Source organism: Lampris incognitus, chromosome 2, assembly GCF_029633865.1.
Source record: "Lampris incognitus isolate fLamInc1 chromosome 2, fLamInc1.hap2, whole genome shotgun sequence".
NCBI lineage: Eukaryota > Metazoa > Chordata > Actinopteri > Lampriformes > Lampridae > Lampris > Lampris incognitus.
Window position 1 is genome coordinate 20,249,202 of NC_079212.1, and position 14,248 is coordinate 20,263,449.

Consider the following 14,248-nt stretch of genomic DNA (forward strand, 5'->3'; position numbering starts at 1 on the left):
AGGAGCTTTGATTTGCAGCGTGTTGGCAGTCTGTTTAATTCTTTTATTGAAAACGTTTTCCGAGACTTCACATCGCCTTAATATCTGGCTTAACATACATTTAATGTAAGACCATACATTTATTAATAAGCCTTTTCTGGTAATGTTGGTGAAATGTCCTACCATGCAACATGTGCAAGCGGCTTCGCCTTACAGTTTAAGCAAACCCCAGTCTAATCATATGTGCAAAAAAATGTAAAAGGTGCTGGCTTTAAACTGTCGAGTACCATCCGTTAGGAGTGTTCAGCGTGCAGTCAAATCAAACACTGTCGGGTAGGCGTCCAGGTGGCGTAGCAGTCTTGTGCACGCTTCACTATACACTGAAGCATATCAGCTCCTGTTTCCATGTTGCATATTTACATATATACATACCTGCCAAAGGGATGCTTATAGGCTAAATAAATCTGTGTATACCACGAGAAGAGTCGACAAAATAATTTTAGGTCGGGCGTCCAGGTAGCATAGCGGTCTATTCCGTTGCCTAGCCGGTTCGAATCCCCGTGCTACCTCCGGCTTGGTCGGGTGCCCCTACAGACATAATTGGCCGTGTCTGCGGGTGGGAAGCCGGATGTGGGTATGTGTCCTGGTCGCTGCACTAGCGCCTCCTCTGGTTGGTCGGGGCGCCTGTTCAGGGGGGAGGGGGAACTGGGGGGAATAGTGTGATCCTCCCACGTGCTACATCCCCCTGGCAAAACTCCTCGCTGTCAGGTTAAAAGAAGCAGCTGGTGACTCCACATGTATCGGAGGAAGCATGTGGTAGTCTCCTCCGATACGTGTTGGAGGCATGTGGTAGTCTCCAGACTTCATAGAAAAGTCCTTAAATGATCGACGAAAGTATGTGAAAGAAAATAAGCGGCGTATCAGTCTCCTCCAACATGTATCGGAGGAGACTACCACATGCCTCCTCCGATACATGTTGGAGGCATGTGGTAGTCTCCTCCACATGTATCGGAGGAGGCATGTGGTAGTCTCCGCTGATAAATCAGGTGAAAAGAATCGGCTGGTGACTCCACATGTATTGGAGGAGGCATGTGGTAGTCTGCAGCCCTCCCTGGATCAGCAGAGAGGGTGGAGCAGCAACCGGGATGCCTCGGAAGAGTGGGGTAATTGGCCAAGGAAAATAGGGGAGAAAAGGGGGGGTGACACTGTCAGGTAAGCTGTCAATTACTGTGAAGCAGAATAAAACAACTCTCAACCATGTTACCCGCTTCCTCATACTCATCATATTGTTTTACATGGCAAGCCCCCGTCAGCCTTGTGGGACCCTAAGCAAAGTAAAACAAATGCTGAAAATAGTTTGCAAATACTGTTTAACCTATAGCTGAGAAGGGCTTGTCTCAATAAAATACTTTAATCACATCCAGGGATCATATGGCTTAATGGAGACGAATATCTTATCTCAAAACCTGTTATGTTTTATCAAGCCTCCGATGCATTAGCCTTGGACTTATATAATTGAGCCCTCACAATTTTAACTCGATAACAAAGGGATGCTAACATCTTTAAGTCTGACGTAACTCACAGCACTAAACAATTCAAAGTTTTGTAAGAAGATGAGCCAATGACAAAGTGAGAGATGGTCTCAAACATGATAGAAAACTTTGGAGGTAAATGGACTGCATTTATACAGCGTTTTAATAGTCTGCCTACCATTCAAAGTACTTTACAGTGTATGCCTCACGTTCACCCATTCACACACACATTCATACACTGATGGTGAAGGCTGCCACGCAAGGCACCAACCTGTTCATCAAGACCAGTTAGGGGTTCAGTGTTTAGCTCAAGGGCACTTCAGCACGCTCTCGGGAGGAGCCGGGAATCGAACCAGCAACTTTCCGATTGTTAAACGACCCGCTCTACCTCCTGAGCCATGCTGCCCCCGCTGCCCAGGTAATATGTTATTGTTATCTAGCCAGAGATGGTAAAGGCCCATTTGATTAGCTCATGTCTCATTCAAAGCTCTGTTACCTGTTTGGAAAGACAATGCTTATTTGTTTTTGTTTTTTTTAGATAACTCACCAAACAGAGGCGCCGTTTATAGTAGATAACCTCATGTGCCTCCAATCAAGTCTCATCTAACAATAAAGGTAAAGCAGCCACTGTTCCAGTTCCGCTCAACAGTTTATTGCAGGTTAGCTAACAATGTCATGCCCTGCAGTTTAATTGCACTTTGTTGGAACACAACCTTTGTCTCTGTCATCACATCTATGCATATAAATGGCTGAGATCACACAAGGCAGATTCACTCCCTCACTTAGGTAAGTCTCATTTACAACGAGTAATGAACACCTTATAGCAGTGTCTAGTCAAAGATAGTTTTGTTTTTTTTTTCAAATTGGAGACATTAAGGTGTTGAACTTATAACTTATGATAGCATAACTAGTTGTTTTAGTATACTGTAATTACGGCCTATATGGCTGCACAGATGGATCAATTTGTCTATTACCTACTGCTGTCAAACTTTAAAAGAATATGACTGACATGCTTGCCATTATTGCAGGCCACTAAAGGAGCACGCCATCAGCACGCAAACATCATGTCTGGTTCAACCATCCTGGCTGGTAGGTTGCATCCCTGCTGTTATCACCAGTAACTGTCTTGCTCAAATCATGTATACATCTATTTAAAGGGAATGTCTGTTTCCAGGACTGTGCATTGTGCTAGGTCTTCAAATGGGTATGTATATATTCTCCTACTTTCATTCAAAAAGTATTTCACAATTGTCATTTTATGTACCCTTCACATCATTTTTCAGAAGAGATGCTTTTTGTTGCTTACCATTTCTCCTTTGTCCAAAAGTGTCATCTACCAAACTGGTGTGCTACTTCACCAACTGGTCCCAGTACAGACCCGGGCCTGGCAAATACCTGCCTGCCAACGTGGACCCCTTCCTCTGTACACACCTAATATATGCCTTCTCCATTATCAACTATGCTAATGAACTGACCTCCTATGAATGGAATGATGATGTTCTCTACAAGGCTTTTAATGGACTCAAGACTAAGTGAGTTGCACATGGTTTACATTACCTGTAAAAGTCCCACATATCAGACATGGAAATTAGTTGCCATGTAAATTATTATGCTACAATTGATGTCACATCACACTGGCCCCGTTCACATTTGCATCTTTGGACTTTACAACTTAAATTATTAGCGGGAGTCCCACGTGCTCCATGTCTGTATAACACACATTATTTAGAAAACCGACAGCTGTCAGTAAGTTTTTAATGCCACAATATTTGCTCTGAACATGAATTTACAATTTCAAATATTGTGCGGGTGTAAATGTGATCTCGTGTCAACAAATATGGAGGCGGCTCTTCAAGTTTTGTGCATTTCTGCTGCGAGAAGCCAGAGAAGGCATTTGTTTTCATGACTTCTCTGACAACAGAAAAACAATTCACTCACAGAAACGTTCAGAGAACATTGTGCAGCTCATTATCGCACATCAACTCCCAGCTGTCTACTCCTGTTCCTGTCCATATACACACAGTCAAACACATTTGCATAGAAACAGCAGTCACCCTTAAGTTGCTGCGACCTGTTTCCAGCAGGACTTTTTACTGCCAGTCATCACTCCCGTTAATAACCAGACTGGTGTGTGAACAAATTGGCCGCATTAAACATGAAAACGTGGTGTGAGAACTGCAGTTAGCACTAGTGTGAACGGGGTCAGAAATGGTTTATTTAGGACGGTGTTTTTGTATGTGTCCTTTACAGAAACCCAGAACTGAAAACCCTGTTGGCTGTTGGTGGGTGGAATTTTGGATCTGCACAGTAAGTTCACAAAGTCTCGTCAACACCAAGCCATATAAATATTTATATATTTTTTTGATGACATGAACTATCTTGTAAATATCAAAGAAATATGTATAGCATGGTTTTTGTTGCTTTTCCCCTGTATACTTCTATAGATTCACCATAATGGTTTCATCCTCGGCCAACCGCCAGAAATTCATCCAGTCCGCTATCAGCTTCCTGAGGATACATGGTTTTGATGGGCTGGACTTGGACTGGGAGTATCCAGGAGCACGGGGAAGTCCTCCAGAGGACAAGGAGAGATTCACTCTGCTCTGCAAGGTCAGATGGAAACCACTTTTTCACTTTTTGACTTTGATTGTATAGCACCCTTCATGTATGAAAGTGATATAGATAGACCCTCCATTCAATGTGCACTGCAATAAACTAACAACAGCTAAAACAGATATCATCAGACAATCAGTAGAAATGTGCAAAAGTATAAATGACAGGGCAATACAGCGAAATATGAAGCATATAATAAAACAACAAGATAATTTAAAAAATTGAAATCAAACTTCTCACTATAATCGGTATTATACAAAGTAGAGCTGGGCAATACTATATTGATATAGTATATTGATATCGTGATATGAGACTCGATAACATCTGGGATTTTGGTTATGGTAATATTGTGATAAAAGGTTGCATTACAGCAAAGTGAAATAATTTTCTGAGTTTATTCAACTGTTTTAGCTGAGTGAAATGAACAAAGAATGTCTCTACCTGCTTGTTCATCATATCCACATTACTAAAGATCATGTCTCAACATTTTCTTGTGTGTAAATATCTTATGAAAGCACCAACACTCAACCCCAAAATGTCATCACATTATCAATATCTGGTCCAAATTTTTGTCCAAAATATTGTGATATTTGATTTTGTCAGTATCGCCCAGCCCTGCTACTAAGGAATCTGTTATTGTGCCCGCACAGCATCCTCGTTGAGCTCAATTTTTCTTTGACTCTGATAATCCATATATTATCATCTTTAAACTACTTCCTTCTTATGGTAGGGGATAATTGCCGCATTTGAAAAGGAAGCTGCTGACACCAGAAAACCAAGGCTACTCATCACAGCCGCAGTGGCTGCTGGGAAGGCAAACATTGAAAACGGCTATCAGATTGCTGAAGTGTCAAAGTGAGTTTGTGTGATGGTGTCATTCCAGAAATTACAACATTATTGTCTCTCACTTGGGCCATCAATCTGTATGTGTCTTAATGTATCTGTATGACAGGTACCTGGACTTCTTGAACATCATGACCTATGACTTCCATGGGGCGTGGGACCCGTTTACTGGCCACAACAGCCCCCTGTACATTGGTTCTGCAGACACAGAAGAGAATATCTACTATAATGTGGTGAGTGAAATACTTTAATATCAATCATTCTCCAGTGGTATAACTGTTTCATCCATATAAATACCTCTTATTCTCCACACAGGACTTTGCGATGAGGTACTGGAGAGATCAAGGCGCTCCTGTTGAAAAACTCATGCTTGGTTTCGCCACCTATGGGCGCACATTTCAAATATCTTCAGCAGTGAATGGTGTAGGAGCCCCCACCAGTGGAAGTGCCTCCGCTGGCCCCTATACCCGCGAAGCTGGGTTTTGGTCCCATTATGAGGTCAGTGATCAGTCAGAAGGTTACTCAGTCGGTCAGTCAGTCAGTCAGACAGACAGACTGTCCTACTTCAGGAAATCATGTACATCAAAATACAATTTCACCTTTATACGTATACATTTAAACCATGGTCACTGAGAATACTGGTTTCTGATTGGCTGGAGGGGGGTGTTAAAACTCTATAATAAACACGTATAATAAACACGTAGTTTGGCTAAAATTTAATCACCTACTAAATTCATATGCTGGACACAAAGTTGTAACACACTGAATCAGTAGCAAGCCCAGTGAATATTCAGTTAGCTTAGCAGCTAACTTTTGCTTCATGACCTTTTAATTCCAGTCCAAAGCATTCAACAAAAATTGAATGTCTTTATTTTAATTCTTTGGTAATTGACCTTTGTATCAGCGTTTAAAATCCCATACAGTTAGACATAATTACACATACTACATTCAGCCGTGCATGACATCTGATGAGACTTTGATACAGATATAGAGACAAGGACTATCATTTGAGGACTTTACTTATAGCCGCTATGACAGAGAGGTCTAAACCTCCGCCAAAACAGACTTTTTTCACATATTCAAACATCCCCTCCCAAAAACAATAAATAAAAAATGGAGCAACATCGATGCCGTTCTAACCACAGCAGTCAAAGTTCAACTTCATTCAAATTTATTCATCTGTCACCATGAACTGAACCTTTTAATAAAATGAGAAGAAAGAAGATACTTATACATCTTCACCATCATGTTGGCTGTGTTTAAGTGTCGTGTTCTGCCAACAGATTTGCACTTTCCTCCAAGGAGCCAGTCTCAACTGGATTGATGACCAAATGGTTCCCTACGCCACAAAAGGAAATGCATGGGTTGGATTTGACAACAAGCAGAGCTTTGAAATCAAGGTAAAAAGAGACTAAAAAGTTTTTTTTATAAAAGCCAGACTTTACATTCAGTAACTAAGGGACCAGCATCATGCACCATAACCTCTAATTTTGACAAAAAAAAAAGAAGAAGAGAGAATTCACAAAAAAATGTACTGATTTAAACTGTCACTTACTGGGATAAATAAAACCACGCAGCATCGATATTTCAGTAAATAGAGTGAAAATATCTATTTTCACAAAGACAGGGATTTATCTGTCATATTTTGAGTCCTTACATTATACCGATGAAGCTTGAGACAGAAATCAGATGGCATGAAAAGACTTTTTACTCCCTTCCTCCCTCAAGACCCTCCAGTTTTCTTATTGACTAACATAATAACCTAACCAAATTAACTACAACTTAACTTGGAGTAAGCAAAAATGGAAAAGGATGAAACAACTGAAGTGGAAATAGAGGCTATAAACTATTTTGTAATTAGAACAACGCAAACTATTAAAGTGGATGTGAGCTCAATAGAAAAAAAAACACGACGAGCTTTTGTATTTCCCGCTGACAGCAGGGTCGTTATTCTAGTCTTCTTTGAAACCATATTTTTGAAACTGCCTATGGTATTTTTTTTTCTGAAACAAGCATACGTGTATTGTGATATTGTTTTTCCATAGGTACGGTATCTAAATGATAACAAATTTGGAGGAGCCTTCATATGGGCTCTGGACCTGGATGACTTTGCTGGACAATTTTGCGGACAGGGAAACTACCCACTTATCAGCCACCTTCACTCTCTTCTAAATTCAGGTAAAAAAACAGAAGACATTAAAAACAAAAAGGTTATTATACTGAACTATAGCAGTATCTTTTGTATAGATATTGATAGGTAAAACAGCAGTCTTTTGTCTATTTTCATGCATAACTATTCTCTTTTCACCGCAATTTAGAGTACTCAGATTTTCTTCCCAATCCATCTACAACCAGTCAAAACCCAATTTCCCCCTGGGGTTGCATAAAGTATTCCGGTTCTGATTCTGAAAACCCAGTGATACAGTCCGCGAACAGGGATCAGACTGCAGCGAGTATCTAAAAATACCAGTGATTATCAAAAATAGTCCACACGTACACAGGTATATTTGAAAACGTAGCTTTTTCTATGCATTTTGGCCTTTTCATCCACACGCAAACTGCATTTTAGTTCACTAAAATTCACTGAAAATTGACCTTTTGAAACTACATTTTCAGTGTTGATGTTTAGACAGGGAAAACAGAGTTTTTTGCTTGTTGGCTTTATATATATATATATATATATATATATATATATATATATATATATATATATATATATATATATATATAACAAATTTTATTAATAAATTGTAAGATTAATCAACATCAATCAATCAACACCAATATATACAGACATATATGCCAGTAGTTATGAGGTAAATAAAATATAAAAGAAAAGAAAAAGATATTAAAAAGAACAAAACATAAATAAATAAAGAGAGGTTAATCAGTTCAGACAACTGTATAGTTTACACACATCAAGAGTTTTTAAGGCTTTGGGGTTTGTAGAGTGCTGAATAGTTTATATGTATTGTTGCACTTCATTTATAAAAAAAGTTTTTCTGTTAGAAAATTTATTTTTGTGAATGGGGAAATTTTGCTAAAATAATGAAACGATTTATAAAATAATATTTTTTTTGTTCTGAACTGCATAGATCATAGAGAACAAACAGCTCATCCTTGTAGAGTAATGAAAATTGGACAGAAATGTTGCAACGAATATACTGAGCAAAATCTTTCCAAAAAGTCACAGCACAGTTCCAAAACAAGTGTATGGTCATTTCACTAACAAGACCACAGAAAGCGCAATTAACATCAACGTCATTTTTCATTTTTTGCAACTAATGTTTTGCTGGATAGCATCGATGGAGAAGTTTGAAACAAACATCTCGAGGTTTGTTTGTGATCAAGTAACTTGAAGACAAGGTCCAACTTTTGGGGTTTTTTTTCAGGCTTCTGATTGGCCAACATGGCTTTGGGGTTAGGGTTATATCGCCGCCTGCTGGTTTGGCATGCTCTCAACAGCACATTCATTGTGCCGGGTAGAATGTTTTAGCGTTTTTGTTTGGACGGAGATTTTTTTGAAAAAAACATTTACAACGGAGGAAAAAAACTTTTCAAAAATATCCGTGTACGTGTGGACTACAGCATGACTCAGCAATGAGGAACCCCCCGCATGTGTCACCATAGCAACATGAGTTACATTTCAAATGGTCTTACAGTTAATTTTTGAAAATTTCTCTGCCAATACATTTTCTATGGAGACACACGCTCTGAACAAATGCCCATATCTCAAAAACTATACATCGCACAGCTTGGATTTTTACACCTCGAGTGTCATAAGAAGTCGGCGAACATTTTGATACGTGTGTCCATATAGTGAAGACGTTACAGCGATGTCCAAAAAAAAAGGTCATTTCTGTTTTTCTCTGAAAATCCGGTTCTTAATTAGTGGCTAGCTGAAAGCTACCTACTCTAAACTTGAGCTGTTCTGCTGTAAACAGACATTTCACACAGCTAATGTCAAGATTGGGCATGGCTAGCCCTTGGCTAACGGCTCGGACCCTTTAGTCGACTGGTTTATCATAGTCGCCCGTGGTGCGGGAGACCCGGGTTCGCGTCCGGCTGCTGCGGTTACCGGACTGCCTCTCCCCCCAATTCACTACATTATTTGATTGATAAACTAAAGCCTATTCCACACGTACATGGGTATTTTGGGAAACGTAGCTTTTTCTTTGCATTTTGGCCTTTCGTCCACACGCAAACTGCATATTAGATCACTGAAAATGGACCTCCTGGAAAACCCCTTCCAGTGTGAAGATTTTCAGAAACTGTTTTCAGTGTTGACGTGTGGACGGGGAGAACAGTTTTTGGCTTGTTGGCTTTTTTTTCCAGGCTTGTGATTGGTCAACATGGCTTTAGGGTTAAGGTTATATCGCCGCCTGTTGGTTTGGCATGACTTTGATAGCACATTTATTGTGTTAAGTAGCATGCGTTTTTGCGTTTTCATTTGGACGGTTTTTTTTAACAGTGCTTGTGTGGACGAGATTTATTTCAATAACGAAGGAGGAAAAAAACTTTTCAAAAATACCCATGTATGTATAGACTAGGCATCCTCTTGCAATGCCATTCACCTCAATACATTTTCTTTTCCAAGATTTGCCACCTCTCCCTCCCGTACCCACCCATCTGCCAGTGAACATAACCAGCGGCCCGAATCCAACCACTACCACCACTGCCGCAGCCACCACCCGCAGTACCACCACCACCACCACCATCCCCAGCAGTAACTTCTGTGAGGGGAAACCAAATGGCCTCTATGTCAATGAAAATGATGCCAACACCTTTTATAATTGCTTCATGGGAAACACCCATCTCCAGAGATGTCCTGCTGGACTTGTTTTTAGTGAACAATGCCAATGCTGCAACTGGCCTTGATGAAATACCGGGAAGTTACCTGTATAGAAATGTGTTTTATTTCTAAATTCACACATTTGCAAATGTTGAGATATGACACCAGTGTTTTTGTATGACTATGTGTTACTGTGTACTATTATTTTGTTTACGACTTTGTTTGTCCACAAGTGGGCGGTGTTGCGCTTGCATGCGCGGATTGATTACGTCACTGAGACGCTGTTCATTTTCTTCTCCTCCCAAAACGACCGAATAAACGAAGGCTGCATTTTTTCCCTCCAGCAGAAGTTCGGTAGTCAGAACGATTCTTTATAACGGTTTAATAATCCACTTCATCTGCGCAGATAGACATAAAGTATTAGTTTAGTCTTCTAACAGGTTATGGGCCCAGATAACGTTGGATTATTTAGTAGTTTGATAAAAGAAGTACACGAAGTGTGATAACCTCGGATGGCGGGATGCGCGCAGGTTAGCACGGAGTAGCAAGTTAGCAAGTGTGAAGCTAGTTAGCATCGAGAGAGGCTATCGGGAAGCTAACGGAACGCTAAGCTAAACTAACGCTACCTAGGGAGATGGAGCGGAAGAGGAGCAGGTGGCCCACATTCAACGGACAGGCCGATGAGTATGAACTGTGGGAAGAGCGAATGCTCTGTTGCATGCATGGTGTGGGGCTGAAAACCACCATTCTTACCGAGCCCGTGGGACCTTTGACAGCGTAAGAGCAGGCCCTAGACGAGGAGCGGAACGCGGACGCCTACTGCGCATTGGCGCCTTTATTGGACAACACAAGCTTGGGACTGATCTTCAGAGAAACGAAGAACAAAGGTAGAGAGAGTCTACGGGTGTTGCGGGAACATGACATTGGTAAGGGCAGACCCCGGATTGTCACTCTGTATGTAACATTGACTGGGCTAAAGAAAGCTGATAATCAGACGATAACCGAATACAATATCCGAGCTGAACAAATCATTACGGCTCTCAAAGGGGCGGGATAAGCACCGAGTGAGGGACTAATGATGGCCATGGTGGTGAGGGGGTTACCCGAGAGATATAAGCCATTCACTCTAATGGTGACACATGGCGACAGTGAATTGACATTGGGACAATTTAAGGCCAAATTGAGAAACTTTGAGGCGGCTGAAGATGTAGCTAATGCTACAGCATCGGACGAGACGTCCGAGAGGGTGATGAAGGCCCACGCAGCGCCTAAGAAAAAGCCAGTGAAACGCTGTGAGGGAGATGATGAACAAACGGTGTGCTGGCGATGCGGTGACAAAGGCCATCGGAAATCGGACTGTTCACGCAGTGTGTGGTGCAGCTTCTGTCGGATCAAGGGTCACACGGACAAAGTGTGCAAGAAGAAGGACCGCGCTGATGGAGCCAGGTGTGCACGCGAGCAAGGTGGCGGCGGCGGTGTTGGTCACGTAGCAGGTCGAGGTCAGGGACCGGGGAATATTGCTGAAGAAGAGAACTACATCTTCAAAGTGCAGGCTGGAGAGACCAGCTCAGCAAGACCAGGACGACGGCAACAGTTCAAACCAGGATTGATTGTGGACTGTGGGGCTTCTTCCCACATAGTCAATGATAAGAAGAAGTTCAAGAGCTTTGACAGCTCGTTCGAGCCAGAGAAACACTGCATGGAGCTGGCGGACGGTAAGCGCACCTTTGGTGTGGTGCAGGGCAGGGGAGATGCTACGGTATGTCTGCTCGACAGTGAGGGGCGACGGTGTAGAGTGACACTGCGGAACGCACTATATATTCCATCGTACCCCCAAGAGCTCTTCTCTGTGAAGTCTGCAACAGCACACGGAGCCAGTGTGTTCTTCGAAGAGGGCAGAGATGCCCTGATGTCACCGGATGTTACCAGGTTTGACATTTTTGTACAGGGGAAAATGTACTATTTGCAAACTGAATGTGTTGTTGAAAAGTGCCATGTGAGCCATGATATAGAAACTTGGCATGAGATAATGGGCCACTGCAACTATGACGATATCATAAAGCTACAGGAGATCACTTGATGGTATGCATATAAAGGGTAAAGTGTGTAAACCTGACAAAGAGTGTGCAGTATGCATAGAAGGGAAGTTTACCCAAAACAGGAAACGGAAATCTACAGACAAAGCCAAGACACCACTGGAGTTGGTAAACACTGATTTAGCTGGTCCTGTGGCAAACGAGTCCATTAATGGTTTCAGGTACATGCAATCATTTACAGATGTGTGCACAGGGGCTGTGTGTGTTTATTTCTTAAAAACAAAGAGTGACACAGTGCAAGCGACCGAGAAATTTCTGGCAGATGTAGCTCCCTATGGGACAGTGAAATGCATAAGGTCGGATAATGGAACTGAGTTTACAGGCAAGGAGTTTCAAACCCTGTTGAGACGGAACAAAATAAGACATGAGACGTCCTGCCCATACTCTCCCCATCAAAATGGCGTTGCAGAGAGAGAAGGACGCACAATATTCGAGATGACAAGGTGTATGCTAATAGATAGTGGTCTACCAAAGAGCCTCTGGCATTATGCTGTACAGGAGGCAGCCCACACCAGAAACAGATGCTTCAACAAGCACACAGGCACTTCGCCATACACGGCAATGACAGGAAAAAAGTGCAACATGGCTAGAATGCAAACGTTTGGGACAGAATGCTATGCTTACCAGTAGGACAAGGGAAAGTTAGATTCTAGATGTGAGTGGGGGCGTTTTGTAGGACACGACAAGAACAGCCCGGCCTACCTAGTCTACTACCCTGACCAAGAGAAAGTACAGAAACACAGACTAGTTAAGTTTGTACACAAGGCAACTAGTGAAAATTAGACTCAGACACCAGGTCTGCACCCAGAAGACTGGGTAAGAGAGAGAAAGTCTGTTGAGACAGCTGCAACTCAGCCTAGAGTACAGAAAAATGTACAGACTGACGGTACACAGTCAGCACCCGAGGATGATGACGAGGAGCACCCAAGGGTGATGTCACAAGCCTCAGCCAGTGGGAGGTACCCCCAAAGGGAACGCAACCCTCTGAGATACCTGATTGACTGTAGTCAGGGCGACAGTGATGACAGCTCAATCACTACTATAGATTATGCATACAGGGCAGTGTGCGGTGTCCCTCTGACCTTTAAAGAGGCCATGGAATCGCCAGAATCAGAAAAGTGGTCCAGGGCAATGGAGTCTCTAAGAGACAACAAAACATTCACCCTTACGAAATTGCCAGAGGGCAAGAAAACAGTGGGAGGAAGGTGGGTGTATGCGATAAAGACAGATATAGACGGACACGACAAGTACAAGGCTAGATTTGTAGCAAAGGGATATAGCCAGAGAGCTGGGGTGGATTATGGGGAGATATTTTCGCCGACAGCCAACCTAACAAGTGTTCGAGTGCTTCTACAGAAGGCGGCTCAATATGACTTGATTTTACACCAGCTGGATGTAAAGACGGCTTATCTTCATGCCCCCATAGACTATGACATATACATGGAACAACCTGAGGGTTATATTAAGGGAGAAAAACTAGTGTGTAAACTAGAGAAGTCAATCTACGGCCTCAAGCAGTCTGGCTGCAATTGGAACTTACTGTTACACGAGTGTTTGACAGGTGATGGTTTTACACAAAACCAATCAGGCCATTGTGTGTACTCCAAGGAGTCAAAGGAAGGGAAAACGATCATTATTGTAATATTTGCTAGTAATATTTGATTTGCTAATGTCCCTTACGGCTTTCCGTAGCGCCACAACAAAGTCACATGATGTACGTAACAACGTCAGTCGGAATCCGGTCGGTGAATAAACACCCAGCACGAGAGAAGTCGTCCTTGCTTTATTAATGTTATAAGTTAACATAGCCAGAGGGCACAGATCATTACATGGTGTCAGAGTAGCGGAGTTTAAAAACCCAATATGGATTCGTACGGCGTTCCAGCTCCACGGATGAACTGGGAATCGGCGAACTTACCTGAAGCATGGAGACGATTTCGACAAACAACGGAGCTAATGTTCAAGGGCCCCCCTGCGCGGGAAGAACGAAGAGGAGAAATGCAGCTACCTCCTGCTCTGGATAGGGGAAAAAGGGCGCGATGTGCACAACACTTGGACACTCAGCGGAGAACAAGCCAAGAAGCTAGAAACGTACTACGATAAGTACACTGAGCACATCACCCCCAAAGCAAACCCGATTTATGCCAGATATAAATTTCATGAAAAGATGCAGGGAGAGAGTGAATCCTTCGAACAATTTGTAACTGAGCTAAAGCTCCTAGTCAAAGACTGTGGCTACCCAAATGCCGACGAGATGGTCAGGGACCGCATCGTGTTTGCCACCAACTCACCCAGAGTGAGAGAAAAACTACTTAGCCAGGGAGCTGAGCTAACGCTAGAAAAAGCCATAGATGTAGCCCGCTCACACGAGCTAGCAAAGCAACAGCTAAAGT

At 42.4% G+C, this 14,248-nt stretch overlaps 1 protein-coding gene across 1 annotated transcript; it reads left to right on the top strand.

Annotated features, from left to right (window-relative positions):
* Window positions 1–2,446: 2,446 nt before the first annotated feature.
* Window positions 2,447–10,097, top strand: LOC130106678 (acidic mammalian chitinase-like). The gene is made up of 11 exons (XM_056272883.1): window positions 2,447–2,600; window positions 2,686–2,715; window positions 2,839–3,043; window positions 3,762–3,818; window positions 3,956–4,121; window positions 4,855–4,979; window positions 5,077–5,200; window positions 5,283–5,465; window positions 6,251–6,367; window positions 7,013–7,145; window positions 9,565–10,097. The coding sequence occupies exons 1-11, from the start codon at window positions 2,576–2,578 to the stop codon at window positions 9,843–9,845; spliced, it is 1,446 nt and encodes a 481-aa protein (XP_056128858.1). The 5' UTR covers window positions 2,447–2,575; the 3' UTR covers window positions 9,846–10,097.
* Window positions 10,098–14,248: the final 4,151 nt, after the last annotated feature.